The sequence below is a fragment of the Motacilla alba genome, chromosome 7 (assembly GCF_015832195.1).
Source record: "Motacilla alba alba isolate MOTALB_02 chromosome 7, Motacilla_alba_V1.0_pri, whole genome shotgun sequence".
NCBI lineage: Eukaryota > Metazoa > Chordata > Aves > Passeriformes > Motacillidae > Motacilla > Motacilla alba.
Window position 1 is genome coordinate 21,430,923 of NC_052022.1, and position 25,248 is coordinate 21,456,170.

Consider the following 25,248-nt stretch of genomic DNA (forward strand, 5'->3'; position numbering starts at 1 on the left):
AAAGAGAAGAACAAGGAAGAACAAGGTCCCCAGTCAAACAGGGAAACCAGAGCCACAAAAGACATCATTAGATGTCACAAGTGTAAATCCAATGCAAGTGAGAAGAGACGCTGCTCACCTTTAAACTGGCACTGGTCTTCATGGTCACACTTCTCAGACAAAGGACTCTGTCAACAGAGGCTTATTTACCCACTTTGGGCAAGGCAGTGCCCAAAGCAGCAAGAATGAAGACAGGAATACCTGGAGACAGAATCAGGAGAGGTGACAGGCACAAGCTGAGCAACCACGAAATGTCCAAGACATCAGTAAGCAGGCTGGAGGGTCACACTGCCTTTTTGTTATGGACATGCCAGGAAACCAGTCCTGGAGCTGAACAAAGTTACTGGATAGAGCAGTGGCAAATTGAACTCCAGCTGACATCCCTGACATGGTAGCTTCTCAGGCTCCCATCCATAAACAAGGCTTATCTCTGGGGCCAAGAGAGAGAGCCAAACAAGAAACAAAAGAAGACAAGTCCATTAGCTGTGAGGTCTGCTCTGCCCTGCTCCTGTGGGCTGCTCTGTCAGCACAGCAGCTTGTGTGGACCATGCCAGGGCAGTGGGGACAGCAGAGGAGCAGCTTTGCTGCTGAGGTCCATCCCCTCAGGAAGACTTTCCTGCACGGCAGGACTCCTGAGCTACTCTGCTTCTGTGGTCAGGAAAATCTCATTAATTCTCAGATGCAGCTCGGTGACACCTGTATTTATTTATTCAGCACAAGCTGGAAAATGCCCTCATCTGGCACAGACCACTGCTGCTACCTGTTCCGAACTTGGTCTGTAATCACCAGCCATGATTTTTCTCTCTGCAGCTGCAAAAAAACTCCACAAAACACAAAGTCTGATAGTAAAACCGGGCAGAAAGGGTGGCTTGGACGTCAAAGCTGGGAACCAGTTCTGCTGCATCCTGAGACAGCAGGATGTGGAGACATCCAAAGCAAAGTTTAAATGAGTGTTAGGCACCCAAGTGCTCTCCTAGGAGTGTCTGCTTCTGGAGGTGACACTATTATCTTCTAAGTGCATATTCAGATGCTGTTTGTCAGTATATAATTGAGTTACTACCAGTGCAGAAAGTGGAGCTCAGCATTACCTGACTTCTGGAAATACATGCATCACATCCCTGCCCCATTCCATACAGTGGCTTTCTGGAGTGGAACCACAGGAGCATTTAGCCTGAAGTATTTCTTTGGATGCTCACATTTACCTGTTTAAATACATCTGTCTGTTTCTGAAGGCAGTCCATTCTCCACTGGAGTAACTGCAGGGCAGGCTGTTCAAGTTGAGCTTCACATAAAAGCTGCTTGTTCAGCTCCCATGAGGTCTGACATATTTTGGCCAGTATTCCATAGTCCAGAGTTTTCCTGAAGGCATTTTGAGGGGTACTCTAAACAGCCAGGGGAAAGAAGAGGTGGCAGTGTAGGATTGCTTTAATGCTGAAAGCTGCTGCACAGATTGACACAGGCCCTTCTCTGCTGCCCACGAGGATATAATTGACTACAACCTTTCTGCAATGTGATCACTCCCAAATACAAAATAAATCCTGAAACACGGGGCACACATTCCCCATATAACCCCAGCTATGGGATGAGAGCATAAATATCCGTCTGGATGTCACCTGCTTCCCATGGGGCTCCAGTGCCATGGTGAAAGGCAGACGTGCTAAACCGTCCCACATCCCACCTGCAGTGAGTGCAGCTGGGATCAACTTTTGTGATCCTGAGAACACCTCTGTAACCCTGCGAGAGCCTCAGCGTGCCTACCTTTGGGGTGCAGGTTCTCTCATTGCTGGTATGACGTGGATAAACACATTGAAACAAGTTTGGTTTATTTTTAATTCTGCCAGCAAGCTGAGTGGCAAAGCCCTCTCCCTCCCCATATGGTGCTTCCCCTCCATAAGCCCTCACTGATCCTAGAAAACCCCATTCTCTGCAAAGCATCCCTCTCACCTGGGGCTGCAGTGTTTGCCTTCAAAAAGTCAACATCTGCCTCACTGGGCTACCTGAGCCTTCAGAGTGTTTTAAAGCAGGAAATGCCACCCTCCAGCCACGCTCTCAGGGACAGATTTCTACTCCTGCACATGACACACTCGGAATTGTTGATATGTGCTTTACCCAGGACTGACCTCATGCCAAATACTCACTTTTATTGCTTATGCTGGGATCTTTGCCAACACACACAGAATTTTCTTGGTAATTAGTGGAAAATACCGACTTCTGTGGCTCCTGGTGCGTAGCTCTCACCTATCACACAAAATTTATTTTGCCTCCTTGGCAGCCTGCAAGATCTTGGCTGTGTTAGACAAAAGGGAACTTACAAGCTTGTGTTTACAATTGATAAAACAGAAAAACAAAAATACACCCTGAACTCCAGAAACACCTTCAGAGTGATAACTGGGTCCCTGCAGGAGGGTGGGGGCTGGCAGTGGCTAGGCACAAATGGGTGGGACACTGAGCACCAGGCAAGAGTCAGGGGTGGCTCCTGCTCCTCTGACAGTCTCACAGATTTCACTCAGCATTTCACATGAAGACAAATCCCAGATTTCCCTGCTCACCGATATTTGGGATTTGACAGGAGTTCAAAACACCATACTCAAGGCAACTGGGGGAATATCTTGGTGAACACGGTCAAGGGAAACACATTGCAAGGAGGGCAATGTGAGTGCAACCCAGGCTGTGCAGGAGGCAGAGGAGCAGCCCCATAAGAGAGTCTGGCACTGAAACAGACAGTTCCAGCTTAATGAGTCTTAACAAAGTCTGGGTTATGGATTCGCCTGATTGTGAAGTTCATCCCCCTAGCAGACAAAGGATAAATCTACTCTGACTTGTCACACAGCCCTGGAATTTGCACACTGCCTGTGCTCACACGTGAAAGGTTTCAGCACTGAAGCTCAGCACAGCAGTGGTTTGTGGTGTGAGTAGTTTAGCAGTGTCCAGATGATACACAGGCAATATCCAGCCTTCACTAAAAAGAATATTCCAAGTGACCAATTCCCTTGGTCACTTTTCCTGGCTCCTTTAGGTAACCAATTCTGAAAAGTTTTTATCTTCCTTTTCTTCTCTTTCTGTGCCCCCTGCACTTGCAGGTCACTAGTGAAGAGCTGGGTTCTGGGGAGGCTGCTGTGCTGACTGCTGGCTCTGCAGGAAGGTTATGACAGCAGCAGGAGCCTCATCCTTCACTAGCACTGCTAGCAAACTGACAGTAGCTATGGTGTGAGGCCAAACCTGGCATCAGAGCTGCCGGGCAAAAAAGGAACATCAGTGGGGGTTTGCCTCCCACGTGTGCAAGAGAAAGAGAATGTGAGATTCCTCCTGATGGTGGGGGAGGTTTCCAAACCAAGCATGGACACAGACTACTGAACAAGCCAGTCCCTGCTTCCTGTGGCAGTACCTGTGGTTCCTCCTTTGGCTTCCCCTCTGCCAATATCCTTACCAGTCAACGCCAAATTGCTTCTTTGCTGCAGCTTCAGACCAATCCTTCTTGATTTAGACTACAGAGAGAGAACCTTAAAGTAAGCTGACCACAATTCTTCCTTCAATGAAGGGGCATGAAGGAGCTGTAGAGACTCAGCATTGCACTGTATTTGAAATGATTGAGAAGAGTGAAAATTTGGATTGCTGAGCATGGACTGCTGGGTTTGGGATTTTTTTGAACACAATTTACACCCAATGTACCCAATGTACTGTAACACATTTGGAAATTATGTCTTTTCTCCAAATGGCAAGAAGTACTTTCAGGAGAAGCTCACAGTTTTCCATGAGGAAGGGATTTGCAAATTTCGATGCAACTGACCTTGCAACAGATCTCACCTCACATCTATTTCATTATTGGCCTCTGCCTACTTTAAATAAAAGTACTCAGCTGGACTTCAAACCTCTCTTTTTGTGACGCATCTTGTCCTGCCCCACACTGGTGGTGTCTAACTCACCTTGCAGCAATCTCAGCGTACTCAACTCCAGCAGTTTAGTGGAAGATGTCATATGAGAGCTGTTGCCTGCTCTAAACAACATATGTCCAGCATCATGATGCTGGAAAACATGAAAGGGGATAAAAGAACAGATAATAAATTAGAAGAATCTCTCACCTTCCCCTTTTTGAGAGTAGAGTAGGTCCTGGATATGAGCCGTGAGCAACAGCATGGTGCTGTGTTAAGTTCTTTTGAGTTTAGTGAGTGATCCTTCAGGCAAGCTTTAGGATACACTACCTTATGAATATTAATCTATAGAATGAGTAATTTTAATAGTTTGTACAATCCTATTTGCATTAGTGACAGAGTTAGTAATGAGTCATAAAAAAGAGGCAAAGAGAAAAAGCTTAGCATTCAATCTCTAGGCTTGGTAGCAAGAAAGAAAAATTACAGGCAACATAATGCTTGAAAATAAATCCTGGTTGGCCGCCAAATATATATTTCAAAATAAGGCCTAATTGCCTCAGGAAATACATTAATCAAAGGCTCCCAGAGGCCTAAGAACCATTTGCTCCAATTGACCAAGGCAGAGCACTGATAAACACCTGAGTAATGTAAGGAGCTACACATGTCCTTGAGACAAAATACATGAGAAAATACAAAAGGACATCTAAATAAAAGCTCTTAAACAAGTTCCTTGAGCAGCTTACTGACATCGCTCTTGGGAGAGACCAAAGAAAAATGCTACTCTGACCATAAAACCAGCAACAGACAGTCGATAATGACTGAATCATGCTGTCCAAACTGAGATTTAGAAGGAGGCACCAAGAAGAGTATCTCTGTGGTGTGGCCCAGACCGTGGAGAGAGACAGTCAGGCCAGCGTGAAGACATGATCAGATTATGCAAGGGCTCTGGTGAAGAGCATAACTCCAAATGTCCGTGACTAAGGCAGGGGAAGAATGCGCTGAAAAACTGAAGAGCAGCTGGATCCCTCAATGCACAGGTAAGGCTTCCTCCTCCCAGTGCATCAGCCTGGGCTCCTTGGAGTCAGCTGGAGGCAGAGCTCAGGGCACCAAGCAGTGCTGTGCTGCAGGGGGGGCACCCTGGGGAAGTTTGCTGGGGGACAGTGGCAGTGCCACCCCGGCCCCTCACACCCCTCTGTCAGGCACAGGGCCCCTGCCCTTGGCTTGCAGCCCTGCCCAGAGCACCAGGCTCTCTTCTTGCCTTACCTGGTTTGCTCAGCAATCCCTTTGATGCACACACATGTCCTGGCCCTCCTCCCCATGTGTTACATAAACTTCCTAGGGCTGAGGTGTAGTTGCTAAGCAGTAATTTTGCAAGACTAAAAAAGAAACCCATGATTGCTAGGTTCACTAAATGTTTTTTTCCCCAACTGCAATATAATTATAGCTATAATAAAAACATTGCAGAACATTCATCAGCTTGCAAAAATGAGGTCAGGAACAAAGTGAGTACATCATATCTGTCTTTTAGAAGCCTTTTTTCCTTCCTTTGCCATTGGAGGGTAAAGGACCAGAGAAGTTTGTTATTGCATCAGATCGTAAATAACGGGTTTTCCATCCTGTCAGCTAACCTGACATTAGCAGCAACTCGTGTTCTTGTTTCAGAAGGCAGCTTGCTTCCCTCATCACAGGGCTCTCCTAAAGCTTTGCCAGAGGTTTGCTGCCCACAGACTCTGCCCACAGCGTTTTCCCTGAGCTCTGCAGTCTGAAATGGGGATGCTCACATATCCCTCCAGTGGGCAGCTGTAGTTTAATCCCTTTTCCCAATCTTGTTCTGTGTCCAGCTGCCCTTTGATAAGGTGCTGCCAGTGAGCTGGCTGCAGGGTCTCTGCCGAGCTGTCCACATGTACCTGCAGCACTGAGACAGCAAGGTCAGCTGCACAGAGACAACACTTAGTCCTCATGGAAATCAATTCCTTCAGAGAACAGATCAACTTGGTGATAAGCCCTTGCTTCTCATAGACCTCAATTATTTTTCTATTGTCACTTAACTAATACAAATATTAAAAATACTCGCTGTGTTTAATTTAAAAAATTGAATAAATGGAACTCAAATCATGCAATTTGCTTGTATGCTCATGCAAAGTATCTTCCTGGTTAGCAAAAAGAAATATCAAATTCACTGCAAAGAAAATGTTTTTTTTTCTTCACTACCTGTTTTCACTTCACTGTTTAAAAGGACACCACTTGGGAAAGATCGGAGTTTCATTACAATAGTAACAAAAACAAGATTAAAATGGAGGCTTTTGCCTACACACTTAATAAAAAAATGCAATTAAAGAGAATAAAGGAAAGTCCCTGCATACAGATTCCTGGGATTGCAAGTCAAGAAAACACTTCTTTGACTGTTGGAGTCTTCCATCCCACATTCCCGACCCTAACACAACACGCGACCCACACACTCAAATCCAAGAGATGTGCACCCTGCAGGGGCAGCTCTGTTCCATGTGGGGTGAGCAGGGTGGCTGGCAGACAGTGTCAGCCTTAATTAGTTGAAGATTGATATTATCTGGTGTTGAGCACATTCTGAAGCTATATCATCCCTTGGCATGCAGTTTCCTTCACAGCCCGCTGCAAAGTGAGGCCTGGGGAGAGCAGGGGGTGCTGGTGCCAGCAGGGCCTGGCTGCCTGACCCGGGCTCCTGTGCGGCAGCTGCTGTCACCACTCACAGGGGCAGCAGGGAAAAGCTGCATTGCTTGACATGGGTTTTTGGAGGGTGATTCTATTTATTTTTGGCTGTGGCGGCTTGTAGGGCCTTTACTTGCTCTGGCTTTGGGGTTTTTTTGTATATTATGTTTGGATTTTTTGTTTGCTTTTTCTTCCAGCAGTGGCTCCCCATTTAGATTTTCCTCTTTTCCCGCAGAAACTTCCATTATTATAATCACTTGTTAAACCGTGCTTGAGAGGGGGCATCTCCTGCAGGAGGCAGGTGCTCCCTCGTAGCTAACAAACCTTATCTGCCCCCTCGGTGCTCACTGACCATCCCCAGAGCAAATCCATCTTTTCTCTCACTGATCCGCCTGCCGGGGCGCCTCTGCTTCCAAAGGCAGCTGAAAGCGCCTGTAGGGGAGGGCTGTGCCAGCAGCTCCCTGAGAGGGAGAGGCTGGATATTTCACACCAGAAAAAAAGGTAATTATCCTAATGACTGCCATTTACTATGCGCTTCCTGCTACACGCTTTAGAAAGGGCAACTACAAGTGCCTAGCTCAGGATTACTTGCACAGCGCTGAGGAACAAGAGCCTTTTGCTCGGGTAAGCCGAGGGCTCCTCCGGCTCCCGAAGGACACGGAGTGCCAGCAGCACAGCTGGGACTGCTGGGCACAGCCCTGCCCCGGGGGACAGCCCTGCCCCGGGGGACAGCCCTGCCCCGGGGCAGCTCCAACAAGGGGATGCAGGGCAAGCACCGGACGGGCACTGCAAACACTGCAGTGCACCCCCGCAGCGTTACCCGGGGAAACAGCCCTTCTCCCGATCGCAGAGCCGGGCACACCTGAGCGCGGCCACGGCCGGGGGCTGAGAGCTGAGTGCAGCGACGGGACAGGGCCCAGGGCCAGCCAGAGCCACTGCAAGGGACCCCCAGGGGAATGCAGCAGGGAGGGATGGCCTGAGGAGCCACCAAAAACACGGAGCCGAGTGAGGAAATGCATCACAATGTGTCAGGGCAGCAGCAGGAGATACGGCACGTTTAGGAGTTGGCTTGGAGCAAGGTGGTGGTGAACATGTGTGGCCGCTGGAGTGCAAGGCAGATGCGACTGAGCAGCATACGGACCACTCCTTTTGGGCTGGGGGGAGGCAAGGCTATGGTCAGAGACATAGAGTTTTCCATCTGTTGCAGCTCATTGCCATAAATAAAGTGATAATGTGCACTAATTAGTACAGGAATTATAACAGCAAGCCGCTTTCAAAACTACAGATGATTGAAAAAAACCTCAAACCAAACCATACTTTAGATTCCCTCAAAACTTCTCCCATTCTGCCTCCCCAGCCCAGAGCAGCATTCCCCACATGCTTACCAGTGTACATGCCCAGCTTCACCTTTTCCTCCCTGGTATCCTTCAATCCCCAGTTCAGGAGAGCTGCAGAAGAACACCCATCTCATCTCACCTCTCCTCTCCTAGCCAGACATGCAAGGCAGGGTGGGAATGCAGTGAGGCACATTATTGCTGTCAGCTGTGCTGTCAGCAGAGCTGGCTCTGATCACTAGGGGATTATTCCTCCTTGTTCTCCTCCTGCTCCAGGAGGCGTTTGCAAGGTTGACCAAAGTGCTTGCACCAGAGCTGAACCTTTGAAGTGCAAAGGAACTGTCCTAGGATGTGTCTGCATGTGGAATTCCGTGGTGTGTCCATCTACTGTGGGCAGCTACACTTGTGTAATTGTAAACTGCCATTCTAGTTCACATAGAGGCAATTATAACAATAGGTATATTTTATGAAGTAGTAGATGGCTTGACAATACTTTTCTTGGTTTATTTAAAAGTTCTGAAGCCTTCTTGAGAGGCATCTTGGACAAGGAAGAAAGGAGTTTTCAAAGTAGACAGGAATTTGTGGGAACCTTAGCAATGTGTCAGCACCCAAAATATTTAGAATAGTCTTGTCAAAGCTGGTGAAACTCTAACTAATTTCTTTAAGTCAGAGGTACAGCATTAAAGTGCCAATGTAAGAAATGAAACAGTCACTATTTTTGAAAAAAGTTCAGAAAGTAAAAATAAATAGCATAATGTTAGAGTTCTAAAAGCAAAATTTAATAAATTAATATATGCATGCCAGATAAAAATACAAAATTACAATTGAAATAGCAATAATGATAAAGGAACACTGTTCAGTATTGCAGATTCCACTGCAACCACCATAAACATCATGGAGAATTACTTAAAGTAACATTTAAAGTACAATTTTGTTTCTGTTAAAAACAAATTACTATATGATGAAAAAATGGAAAGAAACCCAAGAAGAAATCAGCCCCAGAAGTGGAAGAGAAGAATATGAAATGTCAATAAATGGCCAGAGGCTCCATTTCACAGAAGTCTGCCTTCTTTTTAGTATTAGAAACCAATTACATAGAACAAAAAGCAAATTCACAATAGGTTTACACGGAGAAACATGCTGAATTACAATCACAAACTATCCAGAACAAAGATGCTGCACCAGTTCAGTTGTTTTCTTCATGGAATGAGTCTCACCAGAACAGGGAGAACAGGGAGCAAATCATGCAATAGCTTTAGGCATTTTGTTTTTTATTTCAACATGATAAACACCCAGGATTACTAGTACTGGAAAGTATGTGTTAACCTTTTTCAACATCAGCTGAATGGCACTACAGAAACGACAAAGAGTTCCTTCATTTTTATCCTGAATACATCAAAAGCTCTAGCAAATATGGAATTCAGTGACAAGAGCCATTAAATTACTTTAAAATATTCCTTCATCCATAGAACACTGTTGCTTCCTTTTTTATTACAAAACCCCCAAAATATTCAAAATAAAATGTCTTCATTTTTTATAAGCATCTCCACCACAAGTCTCTGATAGCGGATGTCGTTCAGCGCGGCCATCGCGTCCAGCTCCGGCGCTCTCATAAGAGTTGGTCCAAAAACTATGCCCAGGTTTTCTGCACTCATCAGGTTTTCCTTTTCATGGAGCGTTACTCTGTAAAAAAACCTCAGTGATTCTCACATTTCTCCTGTGCCAGACCGTGCCTGCATCTGCTTGAAAATCAGGGAAACTGGACAGAAATGTGTGCCTTTCCCCAAGGAGAGGCCGCTGTTTCCAGCAGGTTGCACATGGGAGTGTCAGGTGAAACACTTGGGAGCGAGTGAAAGCAAATGCTGTGTGGGTTTGAGGTGAGTCAGTGTCTGTCCTCCTCAGAGCACACAGACCATGTTCACTTGCACTGCATGAACAAGTCCTTTGGTATGTAAGAACTAAAAACTCAAGATTTTTCTTCTGTTTCTCCCTTTCTGCCTTGAAAACAGGTCAGACTGATGTTACCGAGTTGCTGTCTGTAAGTATTCCAAGTAAAGGAGCTGTGTCTGATTACCTGAATTCAGCAGCAAGACAATGGCCTGTTGAGCAGCACAGCTCCTTTTAGCAAAGCATTAAACAGAAGTTTAAAAATAGTGAATTTTGTCACCTTTCTACCTCTTCATTCAGATAAGGCTTTTGCATTATCATACCAGAAATATGATGTGCAAAAGCAACTTGCTAGGTAGAGCAGCAATAGCTAATCTTGAACAGGGTGAGGAAAAATTAACTTCACACATCACAAGCTGTAAGGTGGAATTTTTTGTTCCTATGTCTCTCATCCCTTTGTCCGTTTCAAAACACCCATTAGAAATGTCACTGAAATAAAGGGACAAATCAGGCAGAAACTCAGTAGCTGAATTTTGCCTCAGGCACTCAGCAGTCAACACAGTCCTACTTGTAGAGGAACTACCTAATGAAAAAAGGCAGAAGAGACCTTAAAATAAGGTAGTTTTTCTGTGGAAAGGGAATGATTCTTACATATTGACAGTAAGTTCATGTTACTTGAGAAACTAAAATGGACACCCTGACATGCCACCTTGGTTTTGCTTTGCAAGGGATAATCCCCCGTGTCTGAGTTTTGCTGTTGTGCACAGTACCACTCCTGCCACAGGCCCTTTCCAGGATTTGGTGGGTCTTGACCAGACTTTTCTGGAGGTGCTAACATGGATTTTTGCTAAAAATGAGTGTGGCTTAGAGTTCTTGACAGCTATTGCACCCACCTCTTCAGATGTGCCATGAGATACCGTAATGTTTCACAGTGTGCAGGCGGCAGCAGCTTCAGCGCCTCGTGGAGAATTTCCAGCTGTTCATCCGGATCCGTGGTTTCTGAAACACAGATGTTCAACTGTCACCGCACAAACAGCCAGAACTCACACACAGAAAGGCAACAACCTGGCCCGCACAGGAGACAGGGTTTCACAGCTCTGCTGGATTATTCATGGAGGATTTGTCTGTCCAAAGAGGTGCTCAGAGCACCATAAGGATGTCACCATAAGGTGACAGGTTTTGGACAAAGATAACTCCCCAAAGCAAACTGCACTCCACTGAAAGATTCCCTGCAGCCTACGAAAAAAAATCCTCTGGCAATCTTGCTGACTGGACTGGTTTTGCACAAATAATCTACAGGTGCAACTCTGGGAGAGCAGAAGGTACTGGGAACTTTGCCATCGGTGCCTTTGGCTGTCTCCATATGACTTGGAAAAAGCCTTCTCCGAAGGAGCTGTAAGGGCCAGCATGCAGTCCTTGTTTTCTACCCATGGCTACCTCACACCTTTCCAGGTGTGGCTGGTGTGAACACATCCCAGAAATGCTTCAGGCAGCCAGGATATTTGGGAGAGATGTTCCAGCTGGGCTTACTGCTGTGCTTGTAGACCCACCTTCTGCAAGGCCAGCCCCAAAGGTGGCTTTGGGAGAATGAGTGGTTATCAGCTTATGAAAACACTCAAAATGGACAACTCCAGAAACAAACATCTTATTTCTAAACATTTCCATAAATCACCTTCTTTCTGGCACCATAAAACCAACAGATTTTAAATAATCACTGTCAAGTACCCAGGACTCATGCAAGACCAGTGATGTAATCCGTAATGTGTGATGAAAAGGAAACATTCCTGGTGACAAAGGCAAGGGAAAATGTGACCATGCCCACGTAGCATCACGCGGTTAGGCCGTAATGTGCACTACATGTTTAGTCCTGCAATCCTCACTAAATTGGGCATGCAGGGAAACAGCTGATGGGACAGCTATAAAACAAATAGGACAGTCCTGCACAAAAAGGAGAAAAGGCTAAGAACAAAAAGCAGACAAAAAATGTGTTACACTTACTTGCAGACTCTATGAACTTTGGGTAGGCATCATATGTGATGAGTGGAATTGGCAAATCCCTGAAGTACAGTTTAAGTGCACCAGTGATAATATTGATATCTTCATACATATTCACAGAAATATCAGCTTTTTCCCCATCTGTGTGGAGAAGGCACTGATATTAAAGCCTTGGAAATGTAAACAGATGTAGAGCAGCATTCAAAAGAAAAATAATAACTCGTTTAAGCAAACATTATTGAAAAGGAAACAACGACAGATTTTGGCTGTTGTACATAAAACTGTTACTGGACTGTGATGTTCATGGTTTCAGGGTGAAAACCTCAAGCACTTTATAAAGTAACACATCTTTGCTTTGACTGAAATAATTACTAAAAAATACAGTTTGGGTTTTTTTTAAAACCTGCCTGACAGATCTGGCAGTATCTGTCTTGTATTAAGGTATGGATGTTTAGCTATTTCTGAACGCACTGCATTGCAGAACAACACATTCATCAGCACTGAATGAGAAATCAGGGAGGCTGGGAAAAAAGTAAAAGGCAGAAAACCAGCTTTGTCCACAGCCCCCCTATTTTATAGGAAAAACATGTGTTCACCATTTAACTAGAACATACTACCTACTTCAAACTGCAGCAGACAAACATCCAGAACTTGGCTTCTGCAGCATGTCCCCACCCTGCTAACACTGCAGATGTTGTCCGAATCGGTCCAGTCCTCCAGACAAACAGGAAAGAGAGTTTCCAGCATGGATTCTGGACTTGATTTCTACTGGGATAGAGGGACTGCAGCTGGAAACCCTTTAATTTTCCCACTGTCTTTTCTCAGAGAGGAGAGTTTGTTCTCAGTGACCTTCTTTTAGTCTGTAATAATTCAAACTTTGTTTGCACTATTGCATTCATCCTATTATTTTGGAGCTTTCATCCAGAAAGATGGATTTAAGTTGCACAGCTCTCTTAAGGCACTTCACCACTCACCCTCTATCCCTCCCCCACCCCTCCAAGCACAGTTTGACTTGCAAACTAGGGCAGTAGTTCACAAAGCTTTGTCCTTCCTACACACATGGTTACTGGAGCACAGATACTGATGGAAGGAGAAAAGTAGATTTTTGTAATAAAGGCCAAAGTGAAGCTGATATGCTTTTCTGATGGGGCGTCTCCTCTCCTGCCAGCACAGCCGTCGGACTCCTTCAGACCACCGGTGCAGTGGAGCGTGAGACAGAGGCTCTGCAGGAAAAACTGAGTATATTTTATACACCAGCACCAAGTTCCAGCATGCAGGAAAGACTGTACCTCTGTCAAATGCCATTTTGACATCTTCAATAAGATCACTAAATCCTGAGACTCGGTACAGTCCTTCAGAATTAAGACCTGCAATGAACATTTTAACAAGATTAAAATTAGTCTTGATTTTTACAGTTGCCTTCAACCTGGTTCTTCCCTTGGCAAGTTTTTCATTTAAGGCAGAAAAAGCAGACATGCTTTAAAAGCCTTATCAGGTTTTTCTTCCAGGATGAAATCTTATCCTGGGTTTTTAATGCTGACCATTGCAGTAGGTGCCTTGTTCTATCAGCACTAAACTGTGCTTACGAAAATGACTTCAGAGCTGAAGGAATGTATTAAACCAATTACAGTTCATTTAAAAATAACTCAGATTAACATACTTGATGATCAGTCATTATTTCAGAATAAAAACAAGTACCCTAATTCTAGAAAAGGATACACAGTGTGGGCTAGGGAAACTAGCAAGAATGAACACATTAATATGAACCCTCTTTGTTTTGCCACATTCATTTAATTTTTAAAATGAATATATTATTGGAAAGATAAGCACTAATATGTAACTACAAAGCAGTAACTTCCCGTTAAGCAATTTCTAGCAGAATCTATAAAAATTATAAATGGGATGAACCATGAAATAATGCACAGTATAATATTAGCTGTGCAGGGTAATTGGCAGTCATAAAATGTCTTGTGCAAATCTGTTTTGAGCAATCATACATTCAGCAGAAACCCAGATGACCCAGATCAATCTAAATGGATTATCAGTAAAGCAACAAAAGTCCATTAAGGATGCCTTACCTCTAGATTCAATTTCCCTAATGCACATATCCACCACCATTGGTCTCTTGGTGAAGTGTGCTTTTACTAGCGTGGTAAGGTCACAGCTGTACACTTTTTTGACATGCTTCAGGTCTGGCTTGCAGTCATTTGGGACCATCTTGGAACATTGCTTGTGCACATTTAAACCACAATCTGAGGGAAAAAATGAAAACACGATTAGGCTGGTGTTTGCTGAAAGTGTATTCTGAGATCAGTGCTGTGGAGTACAAATGGCTCCGGCAGGATCTGACCTCAGCTCACAACAGTTACTTCACTTCAGGGCCCTTAACCACCAAGTACCTGAAGAAGGGACAGCCCTGAAGTCAGAAGGATTTCCAACCCAAGACATTTATTCTGTTTCTAGGTGGTCTAACACAGAGTGACAAGCTTTTCAAATCAGGAGCTAGGGGTCAATTATGTTGCCCACCACTATTACATACACCGTTATCAAGTGAAGACTTTTCTCCCAAGTTACTGGAGATTTCCTAACACCTCCATCTTCAGTGTAGCCCTGGATCTGGCACTTTAGACATGTCCTAGGGGAAATAAGGTAGTGACTGGGTTACAAACAGGCTACAACCCCTCTGCGGTGAGCTGGCAAGGCAGCGCCAAAACCTGAGCCACTTCAGGGACAGGTGTGGCAGCCCTGCCCTGCCTGGAGGGGAGCTGACCCCTGGCACTGACCCTGTGCCTCTGCTCAGTGCCATCTCTCCTGTTCTGCCATGCAGACTGCCAGGTGCTTGTCAGGAAAGAGCCGAGCCCAGCGAGAATGGCCCCACATCCCAGGGAGGGCAGCTGCCACGCTCTGATGTGCACGTGGGACGCACAGGGACCCCTGTGCTGCAAGTGCTCCTGCGCCTTGCTGCCCTGCCATCCCGAGTGCCCTGCACTGTCACAGCACTAAGGGACACAGGAGCCTGAAGGATCAATGCCTTGATGAAAATCTGTACTTTCTTCTCTCACTGCAGGACTGGGTATCTGTCTACTGAGAACCCCTTCCTATTTTGCTCCTGCTGATTTTGCCAATATTTGTACTTCCATTAAAGCTCCAAGTTATTTGCCTTAGTTCTTTCCAAAACAGTAAACCCCAGAATTCATGGCTAAGTTTAATTTCCACTAAGTCAGCTGCAGCCTGCTGCTAAAAGCACTTTGTTTACTTAAAAGACCTGTAAAACAACTGGATTTGTCACTTAGGATCCTCTGGTTGCAATTAAAGTTTGGCATGTCACCTTCAATCCATCAAAACTTGCTCAGATCCTGATCCAGATGAAACGCTGATTAGAATTCTCCGGAGGTCTTTCTGTGCAGAAGTGACCTCCATTCCTCCTGAGGAGCAGGGAATGCACGGGCAGGGAGCTGTGTGCTGCATTTCCCTCCTGGCTGCAGCTCTGTGCTGTGAACGCCACCGTGGCAAAGCCTCGCCCCCCGAAGCCCTGCACACACACGGTGCTCCCCAGGGCCCAGCCTGGGGGCCGCTCTGCCCCAGCTCCCCCAGGCTCTCCCCAGCAGCTGCCTGGGCACAGCCCAGACCCCACTGCTGCCCCTGCCCCGGGGGAAGCGTGCTTTGGGCTCCTCAGGGTTGGCAAAGAGGGAACAGTGACAGCCGCGCTTTCACCCGAGCACTTATTTAAATCCCACACTTAGTCAAGTTCTCCCAGACCCCAAAGTGACCCTGAAGTGACCACATGTCCAGCATCTCCCTGCCTGTAGTTTGGGGGCACAGAACAAAGAAACTCTGAGCCTGCCAGCCAGCACGGACAAGGGGAGCTCTTCCTTTGCTTTAAATATCTGTGCCCTGTGCCACATTTTGCCTGAACTTTGAAAAACCAGGTCTCTCTGTGCTTTAAATAGGGAACCCACATTCACTGAAACATGTGACCTGAGCCCTCTAGTGAGTCACTGCTCCAGCTGTAACATGGCAAGGAGAAGCTGTTCTTGTCTCCTCCAGGTCTTGTAGAACCAAATCAATCAATGTTTGTGGAAATGCACAGGTAAAATAAGTCTTCTTTGGTGTAAGGTTTGAATGCTGTGTCATTAATAACACCAGCACTTTTAAAAACAACAAGACAAAACACTGAATAGGTACTATTAAAGCACTCTGTTTTCAAAATAAAGAGAAAATTGAGGAGTAAAAATAAAAAATAGTCAAATAATTAGAGGCAACATCTTAACACACACAAGGGAAGCAAATTGAGACCACATAGGAAATCTTAAATCTTGACTTCCTTTATTTAGGAATAAACCTTAACATTGTAATAACAGTATTTACAAAGGCCAATATTAATTACTGTACATACAATTCCTAAAACTGCCTCAAGAAGCACCTCTTCCAACAAGCATGAAATATCTGTCTATCAAAAATGATGTCTACAACACTGGGATGGCAGCACCTCACTCATGAGAACTCATGAAAGATTCTGTGAGTGCAAATTAGCTGCTTCACACACAGCAATACAGCTCAGAGTTACATTTCTGGGAACCCAAGGATAATTAAGAATAAAATACACACAAGAAAGAAAAAACACATACTCCCAAGTATCTTACACTTGACTTAAACCAATTATTGCCTTGACTGAGATCATCTTAATTATATTTATGTACAAGGAAGTTTCAATTCATTAAAATCTCAATTTACAGAGATATTTTCATTGTGAAAACCTTGCTTCTGACAGTAATTGTGTTATTGCTAATCCCATACAGTCAGATAGGCTTTGAATCTAACCTTATTAATCCCAGAATAATAATTACAAATGCAGAAGTCAACTTTTCTCCTCTCTCATTTGTTCTTCCTTTGCATTTGATTAGATTTTATGCACTAACCCACTGCTTAAGGGCTTATCAACACTCCTGAGAAACATTTAAAACCTGGAAATATTTCAGATACCTAATGTTTAGAAAATGTGTGAGCCTTATGTTCAGGATTATTGGGTTGTGTGATGTCCTTGTAATAACTAAGGCTCCTTGCCTGTTGTGTAAGCACAGGAAACCATCTTACTTTAGCAATTTCATATCAGTAAATATATCAAGGTTATTTCAGTGAATTTACATCAGAAGATGTTTTTTTTTTTTCCAATGAAGAACCTGAAACTCACCAGTGCTGTGCTTCCTGAACCAAGTGGGCATCTAACCCCAGCTGACAATACTTCATAAAAGGCAGAACATCCATGTCTCAGTCACTTTACTCATCTCTGGTTCAGTTGATAACTAAGGATGATGTCTTGCTAACTCCACCAAGCTCAAAAGCACCACGGCAGGAGGTCAGTCCTCCTCTCCACAGTGCACTGGGAATGTCCCAGTTTTGTACTTAACTATACTCAACTTACTTGTTAGTCCTAAATGACAGGAATTGTACTGCAAACCAAATACTGTTAAATAAAAAAAAAAGCCCTCTGTTCTCACTGCAGATGCTTTGAAAGCTTCAAAAGCCATTATTTTAGAATCAAGTGGGAAGGAAGAGGAAAGCCAAGTCCTAAATCTCCCTGCATGCTGCCGAGGGGCAAAGTCTTAGGACTGCTTGCCTTGTTTGCACATGAGCTTCATAATTTGGCTGGGTTCATTAAGACCAAGAGGATTAATTTAATTTCAAACTGAGGGTCTATTTACTTTTCATTATGTCAAAATAAATCCAGAACAGCAGCTTTACTCTGGATCTAAAGTAACCAGGAGCCTTACCCATTTGTTACAGAACCTGCTGGCTGGTGGGGAGCTTCAGAGAAATCCCCCTAAAGCATTGTATCTGCTGATAAATCCGAGAATAATACAGGACAGGTGTAAAAGATGCAGTCATGAGCTCTTGCAGGTCAATAGTAAAACTTCTGCTGACTTCAGTTAATCAGTTTCACCTTATAGAGATGATTTCTCAGAAGTAGAATTGTAAGTCACTCTTACTGCTCCTTTTACAGTGCTATCAAACTGTGGCCACCTTTCAAATACACCACAGGGACCAAAACCAATGCAGTCATAAATTCAAGAGTTTATAGGAAGTTTGGAAATTTAAGAGGGTGCGCAGAAAGTAATTTTAGATGACAGGTCTGAAAGTCGGTGATAAGCTGCCCTGGCTTTAACAGCACATTGATCGAGGAGTTCAGATGGGCTGTGACATTACTTCTATGAGAAGTAATAAATTTAAAACCAGCCTGACAATAGTTTCCTATGATGGCTAGAAGAAGGTCTGGTAATGTTATAGAAACAGCTAATACTGATGTTAGTCCATAGGGCCAAGAGAACAAATAACACGTTTATATTAAATGCATGAGCAGAGCCAACAGACAGATGTACGTTACTACTGCCCCATGAGCACACGGTATAAATATCTGCAGAGACTCAAATATATACTTAGCTGTCATGTTTTGTTATACTGCTGATTTGACTTCAGTCAGCTTTAGATTTCCTTTGGTTCATGATTTACTGGCTAACATGGCTGCTGATCATGCTCCATCGGAACGATACCATGTGCCACATACATCACTCTAATTATATGTCCAAATTATTCCCCCCAAAATTAATGCCTTCTATCGCTCTGAAGAGCAGCTTTAAGAGCTAAAGGGTAGATATACATTATCTGCAAGAAGTCTCAAAAGACTCATCTGAGATTTGTGGTAAGTGTAGGAGGGTGGGAAGCATGGAGCTGCAGTGCTGGCACTGAGTGCTGCCTTGGGCTGGTCCATTGCAGCACCGACCAGACAGGGCAATACCCTCACACCTGAGCTGACACAGGAAGACAGCAGGCTCTACCCAAGCACAAAGTACTGGCATGGTTCCTTCTTGCAAGGGTGAATGGGTTAGAAAGCCATTTGCTCTCATACATCACTCATGAGCTCGTAGCTTTTCTTTAAAAATGTAACGCTTTTTCTGTAGCAGAGGGAGCAGCGTTTTCTGCTTCGTGGGATGCAGCGTGTTCCAACAGGCAAGCGAAGGTAGCAGCCCCAGTGCCCCCACGTCCTGCACTCTGTGCTTCCAAGCACAACCCAGCGGGCTGCTGTGAAGGTCTGCCCTCTTCCTCCTCCTCAGCTGTGTGGCTGCAGCTTGGGTGGCCTCACTGGAGCTGCCACAGTGCCTCGAATATGTGCTATGTGTTCATCTGCAATGCACATCTGGAAGCAACTCTGGTCCCACTAGAGCCTTAAGCCACTTCATTAAGCAGCCCCATGGCAAAAAATTGCCTCCAAACATATGAGTGTGCTCCCTAAAATCTGCTTACATCCGCATCACCATGCACTACAGGGTACTTTATTTTAAGACAGGAATTTCAAGAGGGCAGTGAGTTACTTGGCAACATAATTACCTAATGCTGCTGAAAAATAAGGGCTGATGAAACAAAAAGAAAAAAAACCCATCCAACTAGCCAATATTCCCTTATCTCAAATCAAAAGAATACTTACATTTGTGCCTCCAAAATGCTTAGTGACATTGGTTTCATTTTATAGAAGTTTTGCAAGATCAGAGTAGTTTGTTCAAGAAGTCCCCAGGCTTCCTGCCATGACACCTGCCTACCTCCTCGACAGCTCCCTGGCTGGGCCACTGGCTTGTTCAAGGCTCCCAGGTCTGTGCGGGCTCAGAGATAAAGCTGCTTTTAGGACTTAGAGTTTCAAGAATGTATAGCTCCAGAATAGCTTCCCCTTGGGAACGGCTCTGAGGCAAGGCTCTGCTGTCTGATTAGCATTTCAGAATTCCGGAGCTCATTCTTTGCGGGAACACCACCAGATCCCGAGCTAGTGGAACAGCTTGTCAGGCAGCACACATCTCCAACAGCACCAGCACCTGCTGATGGGCAGGGGCTGTTGTCCAGCCCCCTTCCCACAGCCCTGACCTCTGTGGCTTGGCTTTGCCCTTTGGGCCTCTACTGGGCTGGCTGTCCTTGCCCAGCATTCCACAACCAGCAGAATCCGGGTGCCCGTCTCAGAAGGAGCTTGGATGTGTTTTTCAGGCACAAGTGTGGGCAGAGGGAAAGCTTTTCATGACTGAGACATGCAAAATACCGTGAGAGTGAGCAACGTGATGAGAACACCTGGCCTCTCCCTGACTTTAGTCACAAGAGCATCAGCTGTTTTTCCAGGCACAGAAAGCATGAACGCTCTGCCTGCACAATCAGTGCCTGAGGATGGACAGGCTCCTTTGTGCTCTCTTCCATCCTTACACACCAAAGGAGCAACACGGGGCTGTCCAACACAAAGGATTTCATAGCAAGGCAAAAGCTCTGTTTTTTCCACTGGCTCTTCCTCCTTTCTGAAATGGGTGACATTTATCTTTACTGTCCAGTCTTGGACTGTCCTACACTTCTCTTTTTGCATGTTTTTGTGCTTCTGCACAGAATAAGATTTTAAATGGCTGAGAGTAGCCCATGCAGTAATCCATTTCTATTTGTTAAACTCATCACTTCTGTACAGCAAATAGAGTCCTCTTGAGATATGCAACTGTTTGCTATAAAAAGCAAATGCTTTAAAAAGGATAAAATTACATATGATCCATGCAGTTTTGCTTGTAGGTATTTTCAATAAAATGATTATACAGACCACCAAACAGATTTCATGGATTTTCCTGAAGTGGCATTGAACCTCACTTGAATTCAAGTGGGCTGCATCCTGCTAAAAGCTGTAAATTTTTTTTTTTGGAGTACAAACCCACTCTAAAAAACAATGGCCTCATGTGGCTCCTGGTTTACTGTGTCTCATTGTTTCCATATTAAAATGACCCAGTTCAGAAGCAAAATCCTTTTGTTTTTTTAAAAAGCACTCTAAGACCACATAAACTTGGCCAAACTCCCACCACTCAGGCTTGGGCTCCCCTACATTAGTACATTAGCACTGGCTGTGCAGTGTGTCCGTGCACCTCCAATATTTCCCTGAAATGCCAGACCTGTGCAGCTTCTGGCTCTGATGGCTGCACAGCCTCAGCCGTGGGAACGGGCAGACGCCGCTGCAGCCTCACCCCACCCCAAATCCTTGCTGACTCTTCAGCAAGCATGGTCGTACAACACGGGATTTTAAAATACAAATAAGATCAGAGAAACTACTGGAAGCTCCCAAGACTGATGTGAAACCTCACACAAGACAGAAAGCCCTAATTATAGTTTCTGAACCTATGAAGTCATCTAATACCCATATGCTCTTTATGCTGTGAGGAGGAGAATGGGCGCATGCAGTACTTATTACCATCCTCATAAGGAGGAAAGAAAACCAGATTTTGGAAGCTTTTGGAAACCCACAATTTAGAAAAATCTGCATAAATCCAGAAAATCAGCTGTACTTCAGTTAAAAGAAAAAAAAAAGGCAGTACAAAATAATAAATACTTTGGATTTAATTGTAAAAGCAACAGTATTAATTCCACAGTGTCATGCAGCATTGCAAGCCTTCATACTGTTTATTTTTATTGTTTTTCTGGATCAAAGTTACCTAACATCCATCTGCAAAATATTTGATATCTCTCCTAAATGCCCAAATGGAGGAATCTAAGGCAAGAGATAAAGATGGCACACTTACTGGTTCAAGTCTAATCAAAAACACACTAATCAGAAAACCAAAATCAAGCCTCCTCTTCCTCTCCTAGCACTGTACACCCTGTATAAAATCAAGAGCAGTAAAACATACTGACAATCTTCACTCACAAGTGGGGGACATGGCTGCAATCCGGTATTCTTAGTAGAGGGAAAATACTGAGAAAGGGAATGCCATTTTTGCATAATCATGTCTTAAAACAGAGCTGCACTCTCCAATGCATCCTGGACAATGCAGACTGTAATGGTAACAACAAAATATTGCATTCAAATAGTTATGGGTGAAGAATTTAAAAACATTTCAATCCTATGTGGCTAGAAATGATTTTAAATATTACATCATTTTGCAGTTCTGTGATAAAAAGCCTTCTTATTTGCTTGAGACAAGACTTCAGAAAGCTTTAGACAGAGCAGATTTTCCTAAATTAGCTTGAAAATTCAGTTTCCAGGGCAACATAAGCAGGTCTTCATACATCAACATCTCTTTGCACCATTTTTATAAATACAGTTTGCTAGAATGTCATAAAATACTTTTTAAATACAGCAAACTATCTGGATCACTTTGATCCTTTTCTTTGCCTTTGAAAGAAAGCCGACTGTCCTTTCCTTTCAGAAGAACCTTATCAATAAAACTGTCCAACTGTTTTCCTTTGGAGAGGCTTTATCCCAGAAATGCCTGCAGTGATACCCATGTGTGTAATACATTTCTACCAGCACCTGAATGTTTATGTAACATTTCAGTAGGCATCCCTTATTCATCATCCCTTTTCTTTTCAGTTTGCACGCAGGAGATGTGATTTAGGGTCTGTGGCATGCTGGGACTCAGCTGGTTTATATATAACATTAACCTGAATGTCTGTTTCACAGAAGCAATGTGGAATTTGCTGAGGTCCACCTTGCACGTCAAGATCCACAATGACGGCCTCACACCTACCAATACATGGAATGGTATAAAAAAATACAGCTAACTATGCATCTATTTTCTCCTCCATTCTATAAGGGTGGGGGAAAAAAAACCTCTTAATGATGATGATTGTCTCCTCTCTGTGAGCGCTGGAGGGGTGCTGTGCATCACTGCAGTGAGCCACTGAAACAGATACCTGAAAGCAGCAGCAGCAGCAGCAGAGTGGATACATTTCCTCCTTCCACTGAGCAGGGAGCAGGCTGAGCCTGGCCCCGGTGTCACGGCAGAGCAGGCTGCACATTACAGAGTTACAAGGTGAGGAATGACTCAGGAAAAGAACACAATGACTGTTACCTGCACATTTTACTCCCTGAGCAATGAGGCCCCACATGAAGTTGGCACAGTATTCACACCAATGCGGGCCCCTGAACGTGTGCACCTGGAAGACAGCAGCAGAAAGGAGAATTACAGAGAATGACCCAGCCATTTCACAGACATCAGTATCAATGCACGTAAACACTGCAGAATTCCTCTTCCTTGAAGGTACCACTTGCAGTTTCTGGAAGATTCCCTTTATTACTGCAGGAAAGGAAGAAAGGAACTAAGAAAGATTTAACAACCAAGGCTCTTGCAGACCTGTGGAAAACGGGAGTCCTCCATCCCGAGCCATCCAGAGCAGCAGAACCGGGTCTGTGGGGGTCTGCTCCAAGCCCAGGTCAGAGAAGCAGGCACAGCCCTTCTCCCATCTCTTGGCATCCCTCTGTCTGGGCAGGAGTCTGACCATGAGGCAAGGCTTTTGCAGCAACTGTGCAAGAGTTCACTTTTCAATCTCAAATGCCTTCTGCTGTGGCTTCCTCTTCATAAGGCAGTGTGTGAAATGGGCTGCAAGATTCTACCTCGCATGGACAGAGTCCTGCCAGGCAAAAATACCAGTGCCACACAGAAATACTGTAAATTTGCCTAGAGACTTTCCAGTTTAGAATAACTACAACAGGAAATTAATTTTCTTCAGACTAATGCTACATATTGAAAACCCAAAAGGAAAAAAAAGAATCCACTGAACCAGGAAAAAATTCAAAGCTAAAGAAGAAAAAAACCCCAATGTTGCTTTCATTCCTGGCTCACATGCTTGCTACAAATCCTGCAGCCACCATTAACTGCTTCTGATTTCATTCTGATAAAACTCCTGCTGTAGGAAACCACAGGATTCTTTACAGAGAAAATCATTACTTCCTTAGCCAGCGTAAAAGGCTTTGAGCTGCTATTTAGAATAAAATTAGTAGCTGATGATCACAAAGAAATGAAATTTGGAGTGAAATACAGCCAAACTACTTTAGGCTGGAGTCACTCAGTTCCTCAGAGCTGCTGAGCGGGTACGGGAGCAGGCAGGAACCTCACGTGTGCGCAGCGCCCGGTGGATCAGAGTGGAGCAGGAGGGAGAAGGAGCTGGTGGAAACGTTTGTTCCAGACATCGGCACACAGCTCTGGCTATGAACACTGAAAGAAAGGCAAAGTGGCCTGACTGAGGTGGCAAGTGTCCCCCACGCCACTGATGGAAGGGGCAGCTGGATCCAGCTGACACCCCCACAAGTGACAGCGCAGCACCCTGCAATTCAGGCCACAGCTCAGCTCTGGCTACAGGAAGGTCTGCAGCCTCCTGGGTACCCTCAGAGCAGCAGTGACATTGCTGAGACAGTCTGGAAAGTTACTGCTGAATTCACCGAGTGATTCACATGCACATCTGTGCCAAGTGATTCCTGACTGCCTGGTCCAAAGCGAGCACAGGCTGCCAGTGCCCTGCCCTGTCTGTCCCCAGCGCTGCCTGCTCTGTCCCCACCCGTCCCACACCCTCTGAAAGGTGAGATGTGTTCCACGAGGCCTCTTCTCCCTGCAGCTCTGGCTGACTTCCACAAAGCAAATGATGACAAGACTGTCAGCAGCTGTACTCTCCATTTTCTTTTCTCCTCTCACCACAAAGAGATTTTTCACACCATTCACTTCGTTACCCACCTGCACTACCCACATCATTTTGACTTTCTTCCTCAGACTGGTGGTTTTTATCCAGGTTTTTGGCAGTGTTCTCTTCCCAGAATAAGAACATTCTAATATCCTGAAGCAAAGCATTGTGCTTTAATGCCTGCAGGACTAACAGAACTTTTTCAGGGAAAAAAAGAAGGCATCATTTCAGTCACCATATTTTTTTTTTTTTGGGTCAAATTCCCCCTGAAACATGCTTCTTTAAAATACTTCTCAAAAATCCTATCGAGAAAAATTGAAGCAACATTTCAGAAGTCTGGACAATAAAGAATTTCTTTTCACAGTATTTTTCAGTTTTGTAAGTTGCTTTGGTTTCAGTATCTCTGCAGAAAGGAGGGGAATTTTGTTTTGTTCCTTTAAATGCTGACTGATACATTATTAGCCTTTCTAAATAAAAAGAATTATACTATCCTACCTTGTGCCTCTGTGGCTGCTGATTTCAATTCATCAAACATCAAATCATTGAATGTTCTATTTGCTGAAGCATTTCTAATGTTGTCCTTAGGTGCTGGAGACCCAACTTGGCTCCTCCAGAGCCACCCCCAGTGTTGATACTCATTAAACCTCAGATGTCCAATCTCTAGCTTGCTGTTTTAACAGTGAACATTCTTCCTTCTTGACATCTTGCTCCCCACCACTGTCTGCATGTTTCCATCTCCTCCTGATTCTCCTTAGAAACTCTTCTGCAGGGTCTATCACATCCCAAATCTGCCACTCCAACCTTCTGCCTCCATTTTTAATATTATGAACTTTTCTAATGAGCTCAGTTTCTCTTACACGTAGTAACTACGATTCACCTAGACTGTACCACAGCCAGCTCCCCTGGTATCAGCCTGGCTCTCAGCCTGCTCCTCAGAAGAGTTTACATGACTCATCGTCAACTTCAAAATGACAAGGACAAGGTGG

At 44.6% G+C, this 25,248-nt stretch overlaps 1 protein-coding gene and 1 long non-coding RNA gene across 4 annotated transcripts in view; both read right to left on the minus strand.

The window, feature by feature from the left end:
• Window positions 1–8,684: 8,684 nt before the first annotated feature.
• The window catches only part of CHN1 (chimerin 1), a 92,496-nt gene continuing 75,932 nt past the window's right edge, over window positions 8,685–25,248 (minus strand). For all 3 annotated transcript variants that reach the window (XM_038143031.1, XM_038143032.1, XM_038143033.1), the window contains 6 exons: window positions 22,660–22,744; window positions 13,888–14,061; window positions 13,099–13,176; window positions 11,813–11,950; window positions 10,708–10,813; window positions 8,685–9,610 (listed from right to left, as the gene is read on the minus strand). In XM_038143031.1, the coding sequence (XP_037998959.1) occupies window positions 9,439–9,610; window positions 10,708–10,813; window positions 11,813–11,950; window positions 13,099–13,176; window positions 13,888–14,061; window positions 22,660–22,744 (753 nt within the window). In that variant the 3' untranslated portion in view covers window positions 8,685–9,438. The remainder of the gene's footprint in view (window positions 9,611–10,707; window positions 10,814–11,812; window positions 11,951–13,098; window positions 13,177–13,887; window positions 14,062–22,659; window positions 22,745–25,248) is intronic.
• Window positions 16,119–22,653, minus strand: LOC119703321. The gene is made up of 2 exons (XR_005257615.1): window positions 22,419–22,653; window positions 16,119–22,331 (listed from the first exon to the last, which is right to left on the minus strand). It is a non-coding gene; the product is annotated as an uncharacterized LOC119703321 (long non-coding RNA).